At 46.2% G+C, this 21,720-nt stretch overlaps 1 protein-coding gene across 1 annotated transcript in view; it reads left to right on the top strand.

Annotated features, from left to right (window-relative positions):
- The window catches only part of KIFAP3 (kinesin associated protein 3), a 1,290,910-nt gene that overhangs the window by 154,474 nt on the left and 1,114,716 nt on the right, over positions 1-21,720 (top strand). The window contains exon 3 of the mRNA XM_078686865.1: positions 8,595-8,749. Within this exon, the coding sequence (XP_078542991.1) occupies positions 8,595-8,749 (155 nt within the window). The remainder of the gene's footprint in view (positions 1-8,594; positions 8,750-21,720) is intronic.

Genomic DNA, 21,720 nt, shown 5'->3' on the forward strand with positions numbered 1-21,720 from the left:
TCATCCGGTTTGATGCTAGTGGCGTTTCAGAGCACGGAGCTCCGCAGCAGCCGTCAGCCTGCCGCCGCCATGTTCCTCCGCCCCCTCACCAGCACTGCTTTTCCGTCTTCGGAAGCCCGCGCCCACGGAGTGGTTGACCAGCACTGCTTTTCTGGCCAACCACTCCATGGGCGCGGGTTTCCGAAGACTGAAGTCACGCCCCACGGCAAGTTTCGTTTTTGGCCACGGTTTCCTTTTTGCTTACGTCTTACGCCGCAACTGCTGATATGGCTTGAAATATTTGGTGTATTTATAGATATTTAATTGTTATTTTTAAAAATACAAACTGGCATAATTTAGCCTTTCTTTTTATTCCCTGCTTCCCAGCAAGATTGTCAGTTTGCTTTACAAAATCCTCTATCTTTACATTCGGAGAAAGGAAAGTAAACTCGACACTCCACGTTAAAACAACAAGTACCAACTTTCCAAAAAAGCCTGACATTTGACCATCGTTTAAAGCGCAGCAAATGTGACAAGATAAAAAAAAAATGTAAAAGCATTTTATTGCTCATTTATTTTCAGAATTCCAGCATGTTTATTTTGGGGGTACTGCATCACCCTTACTATGTGCACGCTGCACAATGCTTCACTCTTCACCCTCACACCTCCTCACCCGCAAACACCCTCACCCTCAAACCCCCTCACCCGCAAACACCCTCTCAAACTTACACACCCTCACTCACCCTTACACCCTCACCCCCCTCACCCTCACACACACCCTCACATACCCCCTCACCCTCACATACCCCCTCACCCCCCCTCACCCCCCCTCACACACCCTCACCCCCCTCACCCCCCCTCACACACCCTCACCCCCCTCACCCCCCCTCACACACCCTCACCCCCCTCACACACCCTCACCCCCCTCACACACCCTCACACACCCTCACACACCCTCACACACCCTCACACACCCTCACACACCCTCACACACCCTCACACACCCTCACACACCCTCACTCACCCTCACTCACCCTCACTCAACATATGACAGTTTGCAAATCATCTTTATACACCAATTCAGAGTTTTCGGAAAATGTATGCAACGCATTGTCATACACAATGCCAATAACTCAAACTTTAACGCTGCGTGCCCTATTGCATTGTAATGCTTGTTAATCCAAGGACTCACTTACCCTTTGGGGATTAGATACTATTGTCTGACTGTTGTCCGTTGTCTTCTGACACGTACTATCCTTTTTCCCCTGGGTTTCCGGTTCCTGCGGGGTTGTTCTCCTTTACATTGCCTGTGGCCATTGCCATGGTTTTTATAGATAGCCATGCTGTTTTTCGTTTAATTCCTACACAAGTCTGGTCTGTGGTCTGTTTCAACCACTTTGTTCTCTTTGAGAACTTTTGTAGGATTAGTTAACAAACCTCCTCGGGGTCGGTATAGCTTTGGTATTTAACCTAAAAGTTTAGAAATCTGCGGCTAGATGTCTCTATCAGAAGAACAAGTTACTTACCTTTGGTAACGTATTATCTGGTAGGGACAGTCTAGCCGCAAATTCCTAAACGCCCTGCTCATCCTCCCTGCTCTGCAAACGATTTGCAGTGTAAGGGTTAACTGACCCTTTAGTTTTACTTGTTAAATCTTAACTTGGTATTGCCATACCTTCCATTTCCAATGGCTTTGTCACAATACTGGGTCTTTCCTAATGGGCCTTGTCTGGGTATTGATACACCATTTATATCTATATAAAAAAAAAATGATTTAAAGATATATTAATCTTTTTTGGCACACGGTTTCGCCGCCTGTTGCTATAGTGGTTCCATGTTTTGGAACGGAAGGTTTCACAGAAGAAACTGACTCCCGCTTGCCGGAGGGGACTTGTATGATTCCATTGATGTCACATCCGGCGGATCAACGTAATCACAGAGTCCTAGAGCGCTGTTCCCCGGCACGCAGAGAGACTGCTGAAAATTTTCGGACCCAGTCTTGACACCACTCGGGAGAATTCAGAACTTAAGGATTCTGCGGTAGACCGTTTCTCTATCTGATAACAAATTACCCTAAGTAACTTGTTCAGCATGTAAGAGACGATCCAGGTAGTATAAAGGCTCCCTCCAAACACCACATAAGCATAAAGCATACCAATACAACGTCCAGTGAAAAACATCTGCTCTAAGGAGTAGAACCGATTTTCCACAAGTGGATTGGTGGGCATACTCCCATGGGGTACAGGTAAAAAAAAGTATTTTGCACAGTACAATCGGGTCCTCCACAAACAACCACTGGTACCCCTCTAGCCTTCTGCAAGGCAGTTGACACCCTCCACTATGCGTGGGGGAATACTTCGAATATACACTCAGTGCAGTGTACATGTATTTTGCAGAGGATCAATTAACACTTTGAGCAATTCCAGTTGCTTCAAAGTAAATTGGTTCATTTTAGAATATGTATTAATTTGACTAATTAAAAGTGAAGATGTAGATATGCTACTCTGCCAAGCTTTCAAAATGACAGTGACATTTGGTGTTTGAGTAAAAAATGAGGGAAGATGCCACCATCTAATTAATGTCTTCCATACGACTTTGAATGTCAGTGTTGTTTTCAAACGTCTCTCATTTTGACGGCATACACCTACTACAGTGTCTCTTGATAATAAAGTAACAGCACTGATTTCTGATTGACACTATTGTCATTGTCAGCACATAAAACGTTTTAATGGGACAAAGGAAAGGGACGAGTTCAAAGAACTTAGAGGAAAATTTGACTGTTCAGGGTCTAAAGTATTCAGGTGCTGAATGTGATGGCCTCCTAGTCTGAAAGGAATAATGAACATAATGTTTTCCTCCTTGTGTAGCATTACAGTTGTTGTTGTCCACCCACAACAGATATCATAATCACTTATCAGTGACCTACCAGATCCCCTCTCAATTTGATATATCGTTTGTGTTTCTATTGAAACTTCTAATAGAATTTAAACACTTTGTTGATGCCTGCGATTGAAAGTGGTTGTTGGCTCGTGGTCAAAAGGTGCACCACTTAATTTCACAAATAGCCTCTGACTTGGAGTAAATGTCGTGATTTGTTTTTCGATTTTTAAAACCATTGTAGATGTTATATTTTAAAGTTTTTCGGATTTCAGCTGCAATTTCAAAGGTAATGCTAGTGGTATACTCACGATGTAAAAAGGCCAATCCTAGCTAGTATCATGTCCAATAACGTATTAAGTATATGGCAATATTTCACTTATTGATGAATCCCAGCCGCATAGGTCCTTGGCTTTGTCCTGATGAGAGAACCGGATTACATCCTCCCTCCCGTGCCATCTTGATTTTTTAAATTGTCTGCTGATGATTCTGTGTGTGTGTGTATGTGTGTGTGCGTGTGTGTGTGTGTGTGTGTGTGTATATATATATATATATATATATATATTTATATATCTACAATAGAACCCACTTGCTTTAAAGTAACAGGAAGAGTTGCTTGATACCTTTTAAATAAGTTAGACAAGTAAAGCATTTACATTGGTTAATCCATAAAACGTATTTTAAAAACATTGGAATGCTTATCAAATGACGTTGGAACACAGATTAAATTAAACACACCTACTAGTAAATGTTTGCAAGAGGCTCTTTTATATCAATTAAAGCATGAATCAATATTTAAAAGTAATCTGAGGGCTGTCGATACAGGAAATACTGACAAAGTGACATGTGATACGGTGACATTAAGTGCTCAGTGATAGTGGTGCAGTGCATATATACAAGGTGATATTATATACAATTATTTATACTGGGGACTAGACTGCGGTCAGAATGAAGGTAGACAATAACTCTGGTGAACAGCAAGTTAGTTTATTGATTTAACAACCAGAGATTTGATTGATATGGACCATATGTAATTGGCAACGTTTCGACCCTGGAATACAATCAAATTCTCAGACAAACCTATTTTTGCAGCACAATCAAATTACGCCTTCTAAATCAGGAAATCTTGCGGCGAGTGCACTTTCATTCCATAATTTAGCACTGAGTACCCCTCCATCTACTCCGATGAGAGAAAGACATTCTTTAAAATATAATACATTTTCATGAGCCTTATACCTAAGATGATTGTCATTATAACTTGTGAACCTTTTGTCCCCTTTGAGTTTATGCACAAAAGCAGTATTCATTTCAGTTCTTCATACCCTAGAGACTTGGGTGCCTAAGGAAGTAAAGACTTTACCTTAAAATAAAATCTAAAAGTTTGCATAAAACCAACTGTAATTCATTGCTAACCGTAAATGTTGTTCCACCGGATATCTGTAGACTACCTTAAGTATAAACCGTACTACACCTCTTGCAGATCAACGGATAAAGGAAGTCGGGACCGCACCTCTGTCAAGTGGGATTTAGATAGGCATTTGTATTACAAATTAAAACATGCTTGCTCACAGTCTCTTATCTGAAGGATACTTTAGCTCGGGGCAAGTCTTTATTGGTTCCTCGAGATATCACTCTGCTTAATGCACAGGCCAGAGGGGAGCAGCAAGACCCAAATGTAACAACACATTTTGGCCTAAAAAGAAGTGCAGTTGAAGACGGTAGACAAATCATTTTTTGATTAACCTGAAAAAATACTGTTTCACACACACCCAAAAAAGACCATTACAGACTAGCAAACTAAATACCCACTCATGTACGCCAGTTAAAAAAACAATCTTCCAGACACATAACAGATGAACACTTTTTTACACTGCAAAAAAAAAATCTTTATTGCTCTCTTTCACACATTTGATAAGAAATTCCTTTAAGATTTTGATTTATTGAAAGTTACCCTTCACCTGACCTACTTCTCCTGACATTTTAATTTGATACGTTTACTCTTTTTAGGTCTTGCCTGAGCCAGCTCGCGTGCAAGGCTGTAGTAAGGGCTATTAAATTCTAAACACACGCTTGTAATTTTTTTTTTTGTCACCCGCAATTGGCCTTTGCATGCGTCTTTCTAAGAAAGATAGCACGCAATTCGTCCAAGGCGGGTGATTGTCCTGCCTTCTTTGTTCCCGGGCCTAGGGTGCTCGGGAGCGAACATTGCCATCTGTTTCCAATTATCGCATTCGCATTAATTGGAAACAGATGGCGCAATGGCGGTCAACGCTGGTCGTGCTGGTCCTTTTTCTCTGCCTGCTAGATTCTTAGTGATGCAGTCTTTTATTCACGCGTACTATTTTGCAGCGCTATGCCTTTTATCGTGCGCATTACTACTTTGGAGAGCCATGCCTTTCATCGTGGGCTTACTGGCTTTGCAGGCTATACAACAGGTGCTTCCGTCCTCCACGCTCAATAACATCCGTTCTTCAACAGAATAATACTGTGCCTGCACAGTCAGGCCGCCAGATGCAGGGGCATTAAGCCGCCGATCTACCTTGCTAGCATACACGCTCACACGTTAATGATGGGGTGACACGTCACTTACCCGTTAACAGCAGTTACATTTGCACCCTCACTCTACCTAGGCTGCACCCAAGGACACTTGAAGCAGGACAGCAGCACGGCTTGCACAGGGCAGCAGCAGTCACCTTTCCCTTTCACCCTTTTCTGTACGTGGTCACCTACAAGTACGGTCGATAAACGGGAAAGCTGGAAATAAAAGTGAACGTACATGTTCAGCCTGCAAAACAGGCTTGAGTAGCCAGGGGTTTGCAGCTTTATCTACGCATTGTTGTAGTAAATACACTAGTCGAAGCCTGCATAGTTCGCTTCGAGTATTAAATAAATAACTGTAGGCCGCTAAATTTTAAGTTGTGGCGTAATGGCCTGGGCTGCCGACTTTGGAGCAGGGGAGCCAGGTTCGAGTGTCGGTGTTAGCTCTGACATTCTACGATTATGGGCAAATCTTTTAATCTCCCCCCGTGTCTACCAAAAATTAACTTGTCCTTGTGTAACGTAACTGGTGCGCATGTAAAGCGCTCCAATACCTTTGGGTCGACTTCTATATTTCTATACAACTGCAAAAACAGAAAAAATTTACTTCACGGTTTCTGGGAGTACAGACCAGATTAATTTTAGGGTAAGCCCAAAGTCATCTGATGATCATCCAGCTAATTTAGAAACAGGGCGATTACAATTATGTGGCATTGGTAAACCAAATAAGGCAGCAGGAATAACTAAATCACGTGCCAAGAAAACCCAGATTATGCAGCAAAAGGTGGCTAATTGGGTATATTCCTCGTTATTCAGAAAGAACAACTGCAGAAGTGCTAATTCCAGGGGCATGCTGGCTCCTTGTCCCCTTGAAAAATCGACTGGCAGTGGTTGCGATGTCTAGCAAAATTTAAATGCCCATTGCAATTCTCTCTTTATTGGGTAGGCCTTTATATCACCAAGTTCTCACCAACACTACCATGCATCCTTGGTATGCAATAGATACTTTGACAGCACAGCATATATACCAGGCAGATGCATTTAATCACTTTTAGGTGAATTGGTTATCTGCTGCTTATTCGCGCTCCGAGGTCCTTGGGAGATGATGCAGAGCCGCCAGAGGAGTCTCTGACCGGAAGGGCCATGGGCACATGAACCGCTCCCCTCGTTGGGGCTGGAGCCCCTCAACTCTTCACCCTGACACACATACACATCTGTTGCCAGCCCACGACTAAATGTTTGTTTGCAGCTAGCCACAAGCTGAATGTTAGTGTGTTTACTAACCAGCCTTGCCAAGTGCTACACACTCTGGGATAAGCTAAAACATAGCAATGCTTCACCCCGCATTACTGCACTGAAACGCGATCTTATGCCCATTCGGGCACCTCGTTCAGATCCTCCTGGATTGCGAGAGGCAGTGCTCTCAGCATCGACATGTAACGATTAACATCAAGACCACTGTGCAAAGTGTCAGGCAGCTGCTTGGTGCTGAAGGTAAAGACTGGAAACAATGAGAGGTTATGTTGTTACGGATACCTCTGGCTCTGTTTTATCAGTGAGATCGTGGCGGGGACAGCCCCAACACCAGACCGAAAGCCACCGTGCAGGGCAGAAAAGTTAGAGAGGAGAACCCTCTCGTCCCAAATCGAGCCAGATGTCTGTGAGCTGAAACTACTGGATTGCCACTGTGAAAGTGGTGCGAAATACAAGAGGCCTACAAGTTTAACATCCTCTCCCACTGCCCTGGATTATGTGCAAATGTGCACAGGTATCAGACTGCAGCACATCCTGGCCAGAGGGGCACAGAGCGACTCCTTTCATCCAAGTCACGTTTCCCCGGATGAGATCCATTTGTAAACATGCATTAGCATAGCCAAAAGGTCTCGCCTTTGGGACCTTATAAGTATTTAGTTATGCAGCACAATATCCTTGGTGCAACAACATCAACTGTTGCATGGCTAAACACTTATAAGGCCCCAAAGGCAAGACCTATTGGCTATGCCAATGCTTGTTTGATATTTTGCTTACAGCTTGGGGTTATTGAAATAAATGTTGTGTTGTGCAAAATATCCCAGTCCACAGCACTGAAAAAGTAGACCTTATTATCAATCACATGATCTCTTGGGGCTCAGTCACATGCTCTCTGGGGGCTCATGACTTACTTGGTGGGGGGATTGATCCTGTGTTTGGAGAGCCCCTCAACCTCCACTTCCCCACTGTCTCACTGGAAGGTACTTTGCTGCTCTCCATGCCATTGGTGGCTATGGCAGTGCTGATGAGAGAAAAGGGATTTTTTTTATTTGTAGTTTGCACAATATTGACATTATCATCCAGTGTGAAAGTGCTGTCTCTTACAGAATTATTAAATCTTGGAAAATGACTTTATATTACATTTCCACCTTAGAAATGCGTTCTCTTGAAACTTTCACTAGTTCACACCTGTTTATCTTCTCTCTGTTTGGATTACTCAACCCGTCCCCCACGATCTCCTTTCTGAATTCCTTGTTACTACTCACTTTCGTGTTCTTAAAAATATGACCTGCTTGTTTTGTGTAATGCCATACATCTATGTGGATACGTGTGGAATAACATTTGCAGTGTGATTGTTTGTTTTTCGGTCTTTCCATGCTTTTATTTTGCCTCCTACGTTAGCTGTAATATTATGTTATCTTGTGTGCCTCTTAAATATGCTATGCAAAAACCTACAACTGAAGTGAAACTGCAAACACCTTAAGGATAATGTAAGTTGCAGTGACCATTCACTTCTTAGTTTTGCTACTCCTATTCTTTCTCTACTCCTCTTAGATCAGTGACTACATATTAGTTTTACCCAGTTCATTGGCAAAGTCACGTCTAAGTGTAGAGTGCTACTAAAAGTCATTAACTACCTGGATGTTGCTAACTGTGTCACTTGGCACTTGCGTATGGTTAGCAATACAGTTATCTCTATTGTACGTGTGCATGGTGCTCCAAAGTGCCCCGAAAATAATGTTGGCCCGGTATGAAACACTTTAAACACATAAAATAAAAGATAATGGCTATAATTTAGAAGTTAGACATTAGCAATGTGAATTATGGTCACCCCTATTAAGGTATGTGCTTTTTTTTAAATGGACCCTGATGTCGTTTGCTGGTAATTTTGTGTCAGTCTCCCTAATCATAGTCAGCCTCACTAATAATATATGTAAATGATTTTCCAGCATTCGATTGAAGAGCCTCAATGCCAACACGGATGTCGGGTCGCTTGCTCGAAAGGTAGTTGAGGAATGCAAGCTTATTCAGCCATCCAAACTTGCCGAGGTGGAGCAGCTCCTCTATTACCTTCAGAATCGCAGAGACACACCAACAGGAAAAGGTAATGGATCAGCAAACCTTGGTGGGAGCGGCTTCAAGGACAGCTGTTTTGGAGGGCGATGTAGCCTGCCATTTAGCAAAGATTATGTGGTGCAAACTGCAGTGGCCTACCCACAAATGCCCCGGCGCTTATTTTTTTGCAAATTAAACACTGGGTACGTTGCAATTTATAACCTATCAGGAATTGCCGCCATGACAGGCATGGTGGCCTGCTGGAGTCAGCAGAAGACCATGACTGTGATTGTACTTTAATAAAGTAAACCTTATGTTTTTTTTAAAGGTAGTCCGTTGTCCTTAAAGGAAAACTAAATGTGTTTCAAAAGTAAAAATAAAACTTTGAAGATTCATTTTTTACAGAGCGCCTGGCTAACCCCACTGCCCCATCTCTAAGTGGTCCACCCTGTACGCCTGGCCATCTCTATCTGCAAAGATCCACTCATTGACCATTACCAACTGTGACACCCAGTAGTATTTTTTATATCTGGAATGGCGAGGCCTACCTCGTAGACACCTCTCTAGTTTGGATAGTTCTATCCTAGCACCACCCCCGTCCCATAAGAGCTTCCTCAGTTTGCTATATACCTCTCTAAAGAACTTGTCTGGTATTTTGTATGGGGTATTTTGTAGGGTATGCAGCATGCGATTTTGAATAGTACCGCTCTCCCCATCAGGCAGATTGGCATGGTCCTCCAGTGCGGCACATCTTTTTTCAGACGTTCCAATTGGGGCTTTAAGTTTTCTTCCAAGAACTCCAGTTCCGTTCTCACTATATTAATACTTAAATACTTGAATTGGTCTTTAGTTTGGGGTTTGACATCCCCAGTCAGTGAGGGCATTGATCCTCCCGTAAGCATGAACAAGAGAGACTTATCCCAATTAATTTGGTACCCTGAGTAGCCACCGAAAAATCTGAATATTTGCAACAACCTGTTTACTGTGAAGCGGGGCCTTGTGGTGTACAGCATAATATCGTCGGTTTATAATGATGTACGCTCCTCCCAAATCCCATCTCCCTTTTTCCCCGTTATTAATGGGTCTGCTCTTACCCAAGCTGCGAGTGGCTCCAGTGCCAAGGCAAATAGGATGGGGATAGTGGGCACCCCTGTGTAAGGCAAAAGATAGGAAAGCCCAGACATTCACTCTTACCCTAGCCATTGGTTTCGTATAGAGTAATTTGATCCATATGTAAATGTTCAGTATTTGTAAAGCGCAAACAATTACCCGAGGGCGTCAAGGCGCTGGGGCCGTCTGGAATATTAAGCAAACTATTGCCCAGAGTCACATGGTCCTGGGCTGATTTGCCACTAGCACCGGAGATCGAACTGCGAGCCCCCGGGTTCCGGAGACAGCTGCCCTGGCCGCTGCGCCACACCTCTTACCTATGATCCATGATTGATATCGGGGGCCAAATCAAAATCTCTCCAAGACTGTAAACAAATAGTGCCATTCAATGCAATCAAACGCCATACCACCGTACAGATGCCTAAGGTTTAGTCTGGCAGTCCGGTGGGGCATAAAGCTCGACTGGTCTGGATGTACCAGAATCGTAACAGCTCCCCAGAAACAATTCACAAAGACCGTGGCTAGGATTTTTCTCTCTGTATGAGCTGCAATCTTCCGGAGGTTTGTCTGTCTTGGGGATTACCATTATTGTGGCTGTTCGCTAATCTGCTAGTAAGTATCCCCTTTCCCTTGCATCTTCAAACATTCTCAACCAACGCGGGTCCAGCACCCCTGCTGTGCCCTTGTACAATTCGACCAGCAGGCCTTTGGGCCCCAATGCCTTCTCGGTCTGTAAGTCATGTATAGCCCCTACAATTTCCTCAACTGTGATGTCTTTTTCCATGTCGTCTCTGTCCTCAACTGACAATTTAGGGTTCCGGACGTCTACCAGCAGCACTCTACAGTCTTCTCCTGTTCTTGCGGGTGTGAAGGTGTATATTCCCTCATAATAATCAGCAAAAGTCTTTGCTATTCCGTCCCCGGTCATCTGTGCTACCCCCTTGCAGGCTTGTATTTCTACCACACAGTTCCTCTCTGTATCCCACTTTTCCAGCCATGCAATCATTTTGTTGGCTTTATCTCTGAGGTCGTATAACCTCCTCTGTGTTGCCTATGCTAGGGATCTTGCTGCATCTCCCTCTAGGTCTTTCATTTCCTGCTGCTTAAGCCTAACTTGATGTATGAGTGGCGTTTCAGACTCTTCTCCTGCTAGTATTTTTGTTTCCAGCTTAACTATTTCTCTCTCCAAGGTGTCCCACTGGATTGTTTTTTTCCGCACACCGAGCAATGCTTGTACGTACCTATGTATCATTCACTTAAATGCATCTCATCAGGTGCATGCTGAGTCTACAGACCCTTCGTTTTACAGAAAGTAGAATTGTGCCCTCTCTCTATTTTGGTCTACCCGATCTTTATTCGTGAAAACCCAGGGATCTATTCCGGATGGTACTACCGTAGTTCTCGGTAGACCCAGGAAAGCCACCTCCACCGGAGAAAGATCTGAAATAGAACCTGCTTTAATGTTCACATTCCGAAACAACCCAGCATACTCTGTGTGTGTCAGGATATGGTCTAGCCGCGAGTAGATACCACGCACTGCTGAGTAATAAGTATATTGCCTTTCCCGGCGGTTGTGTAGGCGCCATTCATCTGTCAGCCCCATGACCTCTGCAAACGCCTGTAGCGGTTCCGTCAACATCCCCTTAGTTACTTAGTTTCATTTTTTAAGAGTAGGCAGGGGTCCCCTGGAACACTGTCTGCTCTTATAAAATATTTATTTCAACATTCACAAATAGGAAGGGGTCACATGGGAACCCTTTCCCATTTGCGAATGATTACCACAACCCTTGTTGGTAAAAAATGAATGCTTTTCGACCATTATTTGGTTGCAAAACAGTCGTACATACCATTGTAATATTTTTTGTCTTGTTATATACATGAAAAAAATCAATAAAGAAATATAGCATATTACAAGGGTAATAAACATAGATGAATTTTTCAAATGCAGAAATCAGACCCTGCTCAAGAAGCCCACAGCTGACCCCACTGACCTCAAGAACTATCGGCCCATCTCGTTCCTCCCCTTCGCAGCCAAAGTTGTAGAGAAAACAGTCCACAGGAAACTGACATGATTCATTGAAGAGAACACCGTCCTCGACCCGTCCCAATCCGGATTCCGAAGCAACCACAGCACAGAGACCGCCCTACTTGCCTCCAGACTGCATGAACATTATCAAAGAAGCAAGGCTTCCCACTACTAGAGCTTGCTACGCAGCTAAATGGAAAAGATTTGTAATATATTGTAATAATAACCAAATCAATCCATTGGATGCCTCCATCCAGAATTTAATCTGTTATCGGCTTCATCTTCATAGATGTAATCTAGCATACTCATCCATAAGACTACACTTCGCTGCTATAGCAGCATATCTTCAAAACAGACAACATGTCTCCCTGTTCAAAATACCACCTATCAAAGCTTTCATGGAAGGACTTAAAAGAATTATCCCTCCAAAGCATCCACCGTCTCCGGTCTGGAACTTAAATATAGTACTTACAAGCACTAACAATTCAAGAACCTTTCATGCAAATACACCACAATAAAGTAGTGCTTCGTACAAACCCTAAATTCATGCCAAAAGTCGTATCTACTTTCCACATCAATCAGTCCATAGAATTGCCAGTGTTCTTTCAGAACCCGCAATCCGTATCTGAACGCGCTCTACACACCCTAGACGTTAAAAGAGCCCTGCTATATTACATTGATAGAACAAAATCGTTCAGAAAAACAAAGCAACTATTTGTTGCTTTTTCGCCACAACATAAAGGTAATCCCATTTCTAAGGCAGGAATAGCCAGATGGATAGTTAAATGCATTCAAATATGCTATCAAAAGGCAAAGCGCACTTTAACAATTCCCCCAAGAGCACACTCAACCCGCAAACTGGGGGCATCCATGGCTTTCCTAGGAAATATCCCCTTAGAAGACATATGTAGGGCAGCTACATGGTCTACCATACACACTTTCACTAAACACTATTATGTTGACATACAAGCTAAGCAACAAGCTGCTGTAGGCCAGGCTGTCCTTAAAACTCTTTTTCAAACAACTGCAGCTGATTCACGTAACCACCGCTAAAGGAGAAAGTGCTATACAGTCTATGCGAAGATAAGAATTCCGCAGCCCACATGCCTCGAACTGCAAATGCTACTTACCAGTATGCATCTGTTCTTGGCATGTAGGTCTGCTGACATTCATATCGCCCACCCTCCTACCCGGTGCCTGTCACAGCTGCATAGTTCTACTTCTTACCTACATTTACATGGCCATCTCTTACTTTTCTATACTCCATCTTTGACAAAATGGCGAAAAGCAATCTGACAATGGAGGGGATGCCCATGTACACTGTAGTCCAGGGGAGGAGTCACCTATCTCGTGATACTTCGAATATTCTTCCAGGACAACAAGGTGCAAACATCCGGACCCAACACTAGGCGGCGATCTATGCTAAGATATGAATGTCAGCAGACCTACATGCCAAGAACAGATGCATACTGGTAAGTGGCATTTGCATTTCAATCGGAAAACTTGTGGAAGGCCGTCAGGCCTTCCTGTGTTGATCCGCCTCGCAGTCGATGGAACAAGCTCCATTCAAATTCTGCCCTCAGTGCCATGCAAAATTCCTGCACACCACCTTGCACGAAGTGTGCAACCTGTGCTTATCTCTGGAGCACAATGAACAAGACTGCAACTCGTGTAAATCTTTCAGCTCCAAGCAAACGCAGCGTGACCGTCTGACTCAACGTCGCGACATGCAGAGTCAGAACACCAGCTCCATTCCAGGCCTGTTAGGCGAAGATTCCGAACAAGGAACAGTCTATGCCATAGGAGCCGAGGAGGAACAAGAGAACCCTGTCTCCCTCTGAGTCCTGCTCCGATGTGGATGAAGATATTCTGCAAGGTCAGCGTATTGTGAGTATCGATTCTCTCTTGCCCCAAAGTTCAACTCAGTCAAAGAAAAAGGCTCCTGTTGCACCTCTGCCTTCGGGCCCTCGTCGGCACCAAGAACATGTTTCCAATGCCCCTGCTTCGGGCTCGGCACCGAAACATTCGGCAAAGCCTTCTGCCTCGGGGTCGAGTCACCACACTCAGGCAACAAGTCGAAACCTTTGGGGTCGAAGCCAAAACCCGCCTGGGGGGGCCCACCTTCTTCGGAGGCGACATCATCTACGAAACCGAAATCCTTGCTCTCGAAGACACCAGCACCGAAAACTTTGGCGCTGAAACACAAAGATGCTCCGATACCATCAAAGGAGCCCCTTTTTGATGTCCCGCCTCCAAAACCGGACCCAGACCGAAAAACAACTGTACATCAATCCAAAAACAGGACATCTTGCTACCAAATTGCCACTCAAACGTAAATCTGACTCAGGGGAAGCCTATTGCATTCCTTTAAAGAAGAAACATGTGGGTACTAACCCTTCTCCTCCCCCCCCCCTTCTCCTCCTCCATCACCTCCTTCCCCAGAAACACAACACTTGTTAATTACCCCTACTAATTTACCACCACCAGAGACACCTGATGATCAGGATGATGGGGAGGATGTATGACATTATAACGCATGCTTTTACATCGCATGCCTTTACAACGCGGTTTTTACATCGCATGCCTTTACAACGCATAGCGCTTTGGGGTGCTGGATAGTGAATAGTTTAATTTACTATTCCAACTCCAGTCCCCGTGGACACTAGGGAAGGTGTGGGATAGTAAATTAAACTTATTCCCTATCCTAGAGCGCCCCCCAGCGCAATGCGTTGTAATGGTTTGCGTTGTAAAAGTTGCGTCATAAAGGCACTGCGTGGTAAAAGTTGCGTTGTAAAGGATGTTTCCCGGATGGGGACAATGATCCTGCTAGTACAAAAACACAAGAAGGTGCTAATGGTCTACATGGACTGGAAAGTGTCTAGTTTCCTCTAGCCTGTGTGTGTATATATAGAAAGAGACTAACAAATAGTGAGAAGAAAACCCATCAGCCCACCCATTGGCGGAGCTTCATCATCTGGGATGTAGAAATTACAGACTGGTATCCACTAGTAAACTCACTGTCAATATTGTGAGTATTTTCTAGTACTGGATCCACTAGTGATGAAGAGAAGACAGAAGAAACGAAGCTGTGGGCAGGGTTGTTGCAGTGCTCAAAAAGGTGTGTGCTAGTGAAAAGAAAAGTGCATTAAAATTGACTACCATGGTGCCTGGGTGTAACTTTTATTCTGGCGGTCACCATGATGACAAGAGTTAAAAAGCAGAGTGTGGATAGAATTCCAGCAAATACTGCTATCCTGATGGTGAATTAACTGATCTTAACTGGACTGGACAATGATCCTGCACCTGCAGATCCCTAGAAGGATTACTATACAAATTCTCCCACATGTAACAGTCCTGATCTTTACCCTACTAAAACTTCTCCACCAGATGACAACGTAGGCTATATAGAACTATTAAGCAGAGCTGCTTATTATCACGGGGTTCAATTACACAAAGAATCTCTAGAGGAGAATTTTCTTTTTGAAACACTTAGCAGTTCCCAAAGATTCACTCACACACTACCCATGATCAAAGATATGCTAAGACATGTGGATGACCTTTTTAAGGATCCTGTTCGGGCATGTATTCCCAATCCCAGGATGGTCAAAAAGTATAAATCTGCACTATCAGACCTAGTTTACATCAAGGGCCAGTTACCCTTAGATTTGTTAGTAGTTTCTAATGCTTGTAAACGGGTCAACTCTTAAACGTCAGGAGATGCTCCACCTACGGACAAAGAGTCTAAGTTGATAGACGCCTCTGGGAAAAGAGTAGCCGCATCAAGCTGCACATTTCTGGCGCATTTCTAACACCCAAGCCCTTTTAGCCAGGTATGATCGGGCGCATTGGGAAAAATTGAGCAATTGCTCCACTTTCAAAGCTCAAGACCTAGTGCAAGAGGGAAAGCTCATTTCTAACAATTCCATTATGTGAGAAAGTGGCTCTATATATACTGGACAATAAGGCAGTACAGTGTGTATAGAGTCCACAATCCCCAAAGGTATAACAGAGGTTAAAGTCAGAACTGACATTACTCTCCAAAGTGGTAGCTTGGTCGAGCAGTAAGGCAGTACCAGAGGACAGTGTAAAGCATTTGTTGTACACACTTTCAGCAAAAGGTTTCACACACTCAAGAACTGAACTCCAGGCCAATTGTTGTTATATCCTCAGATATAGTGGTTTTATTTTTAGAACCAACAGTTATAAAAATATACTTTTCGAGGTACGAGTACTTTCATGTAAATACTTTGCAGAGGAGCAATAAGTATGTACACACAATAATTACAGGATAGCTAATAAGCAATACAGGTCTGAAACACACTCTAGCATTGAGCTCAATGGGTTTTTCATAGGAAAGTACAGTTGATTACTTTATTGATTACATTCGTAGTTCCAGGACTAGATCTTAGATTCAGTCCTAGGGGTCCAAGCTGAACCCAGATTAGCAAAAACGTTTTCGTTACTGTGATGAATTTTCCTGACTATAAAGCTGTTTTAAAAGTTCACACATAGAAACTTTTCAAGGTGATTCTAACAATGTTATCCAATGGGAGGAAATTCAGGTTACAGGTAAAGTACGATCGTGTTACTTTTGTAACCCAGCACTAGTCTCCTAGGGCCAACCCTGGGGGCTTAACTCAAAACGGGTAGGTAATTGCGTTTCAGTATTTCGTACGATTTTTAAAGAATATTTGCAGTTTTCAAAAGTAGACACTTCGAAGAAATTTCATAGAAAAGCAGACAATGGGTTCCTATGGAGAAAATACAGGTTACTAGTAAACCCGCTAGGGATTACTTTTGCGGTTCAGTACTGGGCTGAAAGGTACAGTACTGGCTTCTCTCCTGATCACAGGTGAGTATTTTCGAATTCGGACATTTGGTGATTTTATAGGAATATTTTGAGTTTTCAAAACTTCACACTTAGAAAATTGTCGAGTCAAAATGGGTCAATGTTATCCAGTAGCAGGTAAGTGAATTACCGGTTTCCAGGTGAGTACTTGGTTGGTGAAGTTAGGGCTCTGGGCGTAGACTCGGGGGTCCCCCAGGGTCAGGTGAGTATAGTTAGTTCAGTCCCAGCGGCACAGGGGCGGCCGGGTGCAGAGGTAGGTAGGCCCAATGTTATCCAATGAGGGAAAGGAGGCCTTCGATTGGTGGCTGCTGGCTAGCAGGCCACGCGGCTCTTGGAGCTGGGCTCCTGGGCACTTGCTCTGCGCAAGGGTGGGGGGAAGTAGGCTAGGGCAAAGAGGTCACAGCCAGCGGCACTCGGGCGGCTGAGTGCAGGGTGCTTTTGAGCCGTCGGGCGGTCAATGTTATCCAATGAGGATCTTGAAAAAGGAACTAAGGCTGCATGCTCGAGGAAGGTGACTCTCCAGGGGCGACCAGCACTTCGAGAGGTAAGTTGGGATGATGGAGCACAGGTAAGTACCCCAAAAGGAGACACAGGGGGCCACGGGGCACTGGGTGCAGGGGTGTCTTTGGGGTCGGAAAAGCTTACCCTTGGCTGGTTGCGGTTGGGGTGGCCCCGGGTTCTTAGTCTGCAGGCGTCGGCTGGTTCGTCGAGGGGGGTCTTTGGGCACTGGACTTCGGGTCCCAGTCGCCGGGGGGAAGTCATCGTGGTCTTGGTTCGGTTTGGCCCGGCCCGGGCTCGGCTGGTGCAGAGTGGGCTGGTCCGGAGCTTCCTGGTGAGCACCAGGTGGGGTGTTGCAGCAGAGCCTCTGCTGATGGGAGTCCCAATCTTCGAGAGGGTCAAGGCAGACAGGTCCTCTGGGTGTCCCAAGGTTGCTGTCCGCGGAGGTCGCCGGGATTAGGCAGGAGCAGGTTCCAGGATCAACAGGCCGGTAGGGCTGGGTCCAAGTCAGTTGTTGTTGTCCTGTTGTTAGCAGCTGCGCGGCGGGTCTTCTTATTTTTTCTTTTTCCAAAGACCTTTATTGCACAATTATGCATCAACACAGCATACCTGAGCCAGCACCCTCCCGCCAACTCAGCGAACCCCAGCCAGGCCGCCGACAACCTCACGAAGTGGATCAGCAACTGCGCGGACGAACTCGCCCCTCTAAGGACCCCGCCCAGCAGATCCTGCAGCAGAAAAACACCATGGTTCACCGACGAACTCAAGTGCTCCAAGAAGAACTGTCGAGCCCTCGAGAAAGCCTGGAGAAGGGAACCAACGACGGACAACATGACCACCCTCAAGCTCGCCACCCGGAAACACCACCAACTGATCCGCGCCACCAAGAAAAATGCATACAAGGACCGGCTGGACAACAACGCACACAACTGCAAGGAACTCTTCAACATCGTGAAAGAGCTCTCCAACCCCAACGCCGGAAACAACGACATCACACCGTCGCAAGACCTCTGCAACTCCCTCGCGTCCTACTTCCACAACAAGATCACGGACATACACAACAGCTTCAACAACCAACCAACGCAAGCCACAACCGCAACGACGCCACCATCCACCACCCTCCGCACCTGGACCCCGATCAGCACCGAAGACACCATCCGCACCATGAACTCCATCCATTCCGGATCTCCGACTGACCCCTGCCCTCACCACGTCTTCAACAAGGCCGACGCTGTCCTCGCACCCCACCTGCGGGACATCATCAACACCTCCTTCGACTCCGCCACCTTCCCTGAGAGCTGGAAGCACGCCGAACTCAGCGCTCTCCTCAAGAAACCCACAGCAGACCCCACCGACCTCAAGAACTACCGTCCCATCTCGCTCCTCCCGTTCCCGGCCAAAGTCATCGAGAAGACCGTCAACAAACAGCTGGCCGCCTTCCTCGAGATGAATGGATCCCTCGACCCCTCACAGTCCGGCTTCCGAGCAAACCACAGCACCGAGACCGCCCTCATCGCCGCCACCGACGACCTTCGAACTCTGATGGACAACGGAGAAACAGCGGCCCTCATCCTCCTGGACCTCTCCGCGGCTTTCGACACTGTCTGCCACCGCACCCTAGTACAGCGCCTCAGCAACATCGGAATCCAGGAGAAGGCACTGGAATGGATCACCTCCTTCCTCGACGGAAGAACACAAAGAGTCCGCCTACCACCGTACAAGTCAGAGGCCACCAAAGTCATCTGCGGCGTACCCCAAGGATCCTCGCTGAGCCCAACCCTCTTCAACGTCTACATGAGCCCCCTCGCGGCCATCGCACGCCAACACAACCTGAACATCATCTCCTACGCCGACGACACCCAGCTGATCCTCTCCCTGACCAACGACCCCGCCACCGCCAGAGCCAACCTGCACGAAGGGATGAGAGACGTAGCCGAATGGATGACGACCAGCCGCCTGAAACTGAACTCAGACAAGACGGAGGTCCTCATCCTGGGCTCCACGCCCTCCGCCTGGGATGACTCCTGGTGGCCCCCCGCCCTGGGCACCGCACCCAAACCGACGGACCACGCACGCAACCTGGGCTTCATCCTGGACTCCTCCCTCGCCATGACCAGACAAGTCAACGCCGTCTCCTCGTCATGCTTCAACATCCTGCGCATGCTACGTAAGATCTTCCGGTGGATCCCCACCGAGACGAGGAAGACGGTCACCCAAGCCCTCGTCACCAGCCGACTGGACTACGGCAACGCCCTCTACGCCGGAACCACCGCCAAACTCCAGAAGAGACTCCAGCGGATCCAGAACGCCTCGGCGAGACTCATCCTCGACATCCCCCGACGCAGCCACATCTCCGGACACCTGAGAGATCTGCACTGGCTCCCGGTCAACAAGAGAATCACCTTCCGGCTCCTCACCCACGCGCACAAAGCCCTACACGACCAAGGCCCGAGCTACCTCAACAACCGGATCAACTTCTACACTCCCAAGCGCCTCCTCAGATCAACCAACCACGCCCTCGCCGCCGTCCCCCGCATCCGAAGAGCGACAACAGGAGGAAGATCCTTCTCCTACCTGGCCGCCAAGACCTGGAACTCACTTCCGACCGAGCTGCGCCTGACCCAAGACCACCTCTCCTTCAGGAAGAAGCTCAAGACCTGGCTGTTCGAGCAGTAGCGGCACCCCCCCCCCTCCCAGCGCCTTGAGACCCTACGGGTGAGTAGTGCGCTCTACAAATGACCTGATTGATTGATTGATTGATTGAGCATAGAGCCTACAACCGCTAGGGCCGGCCGCGTTATGTACAGTTACCTTTTACCATAGTTGGAGTAACACAGCCCTTAGCCGACATCCCGGAGGTCCGGCGGCGTGGTAAAGCAAGGTGTACACAGATTAGCCAGATTTGTGTTCCGGATAGCTTATAGGTCTATGTTTTTTTTTTTTTTGTTTAAACATACGTTATTGTTCGAAAGCAGAGGAAACATTTATCAAAACAATCACAGTTATAAATTCGTCATAGAGCACGTGCAGCACAGCAGGAACCACAGTCATAATTACTGAGGGATGGTAGGCCTGGTAATTTCCATGTCTGCTGAGGGGGAAGTACACAATTCACCTCTATAGGTATTCCACCGACCCCATTTCTTATCCCAAACTCCGGTGCATCCCCTAATCTTGTAAACCGTTTTTTCGGACAGCATGCATACGTCCATTGCAGCCGCCCATCTAATCAGGAGCGGTTTGTGTGGTGAGCCCCACTGCGTGGCTATTTCACGCTTCAATGAAAGGAAGCTTAGGGCCGCCCATCGTTGTTCTATCGCAGTTAAATCCGTGGGGTCCCATACATTAAGAAGAGCACATTTGGGGGTCAGAGGGAACGGTTTCCCCAAAGCATCAATCATTTTCTGAACGGCGCGGCTCCAAAGGTCTTGGACCGCTGGGCAGTCCCACAGAATGTGATATAAGGTTCCTGTTAGGCCACAATTCCGGAGGCAGAGATCAGATGGGCGGCGGCCTATCCTGGCTAGAAGAGGACCGGACATGTATGTTCTGTGTAAGATTTTTAGCTGTATTAACCTAAATCTATGATTGATGGCTGATTCGCGCGGGGACATCAATGCTGACTGCCACTCAACTTCATCTAGGACTCCGATGTTAGCCTGCCATTTATCTAGCAGAAGGTGAAAAGTGTTCGGCATATTGTTGCACAATTTACGGTAAGTGCAGGATATTGCTTTGGCCTGAAGGGGTTCTGATAAGAGTCTATCTTCAAGGGGCGAGGACTGTGGGAGAGAAGCGAGGTCCGGGACGCTGGTGAGTATGGCGTGTTTAATTTGGAGGTATCGGAAAGTCTCGGATTGTGCCAGGTCGTATGTAGTTTGCAGCTCCTTGAATGTCAGTAATTTGCCCTTGTGAAGCAAGTCGCCAATGGTGGATATGCCTAGTGTGTCCCATTTATCAAAGCCTCTATAATGACAAAGGGTGCCGAGTTTGTACGAGGTCCATAGTGGGGTGGATAATGTGAGGGTGTTGGCCCATCCGAGTCGTTTGTTTGCGCGGTGCAAGATTGATATTGTGTGGGACATCGGGCCGATATATCGGGTACAGGAATGTTTAGCGTAAAGAGCCTCGAGGTAGCCCCCACGGCCTGTGCTACCCCCTTGCAGGCTTGTATTTCTACCACACAGTTCCTCTCTGTATCCCACTTTTCCAGCCATGCAATCATTTTGTTGGCTTTATCTCTGAGGTCGTATAACCTCCTCTGTGTTGCCTATGCTAGGGATCTTGCTGCATCTCCCTCTAGGTCTTTCATTTCCTGCTGCTTAAGCCTAACTTGATGTATGAGTGGCGTTTCAGACTCTTCTCCTGCTAGTATTTTTGTTTCCAGCTTAACTATTTCTCTCTCCAAGGTGTCCCACTGGATTGTTTTTTTCCGCACACCGAGCAATGCTTGTACGTACCTATGTATCATTCACTTAAATGCATCTCATCAGGTGCATGCTGAGTCTACAGACCCTTCGTTTTACAGAAAGTAGAA

The sequence above is a fragment of the Lissotriton helveticus genome, chromosome 1_1, assembly GCF_964261635.1.
Source record: "Lissotriton helveticus chromosome 1_1, aLisHel1.1, whole genome shotgun sequence".
In the NCBI taxonomy this organism is placed as follows: Eukaryota; Metazoa; Chordata; class Amphibia; order Caudata; family Salamandridae; genus Lissotriton; species Lissotriton helveticus.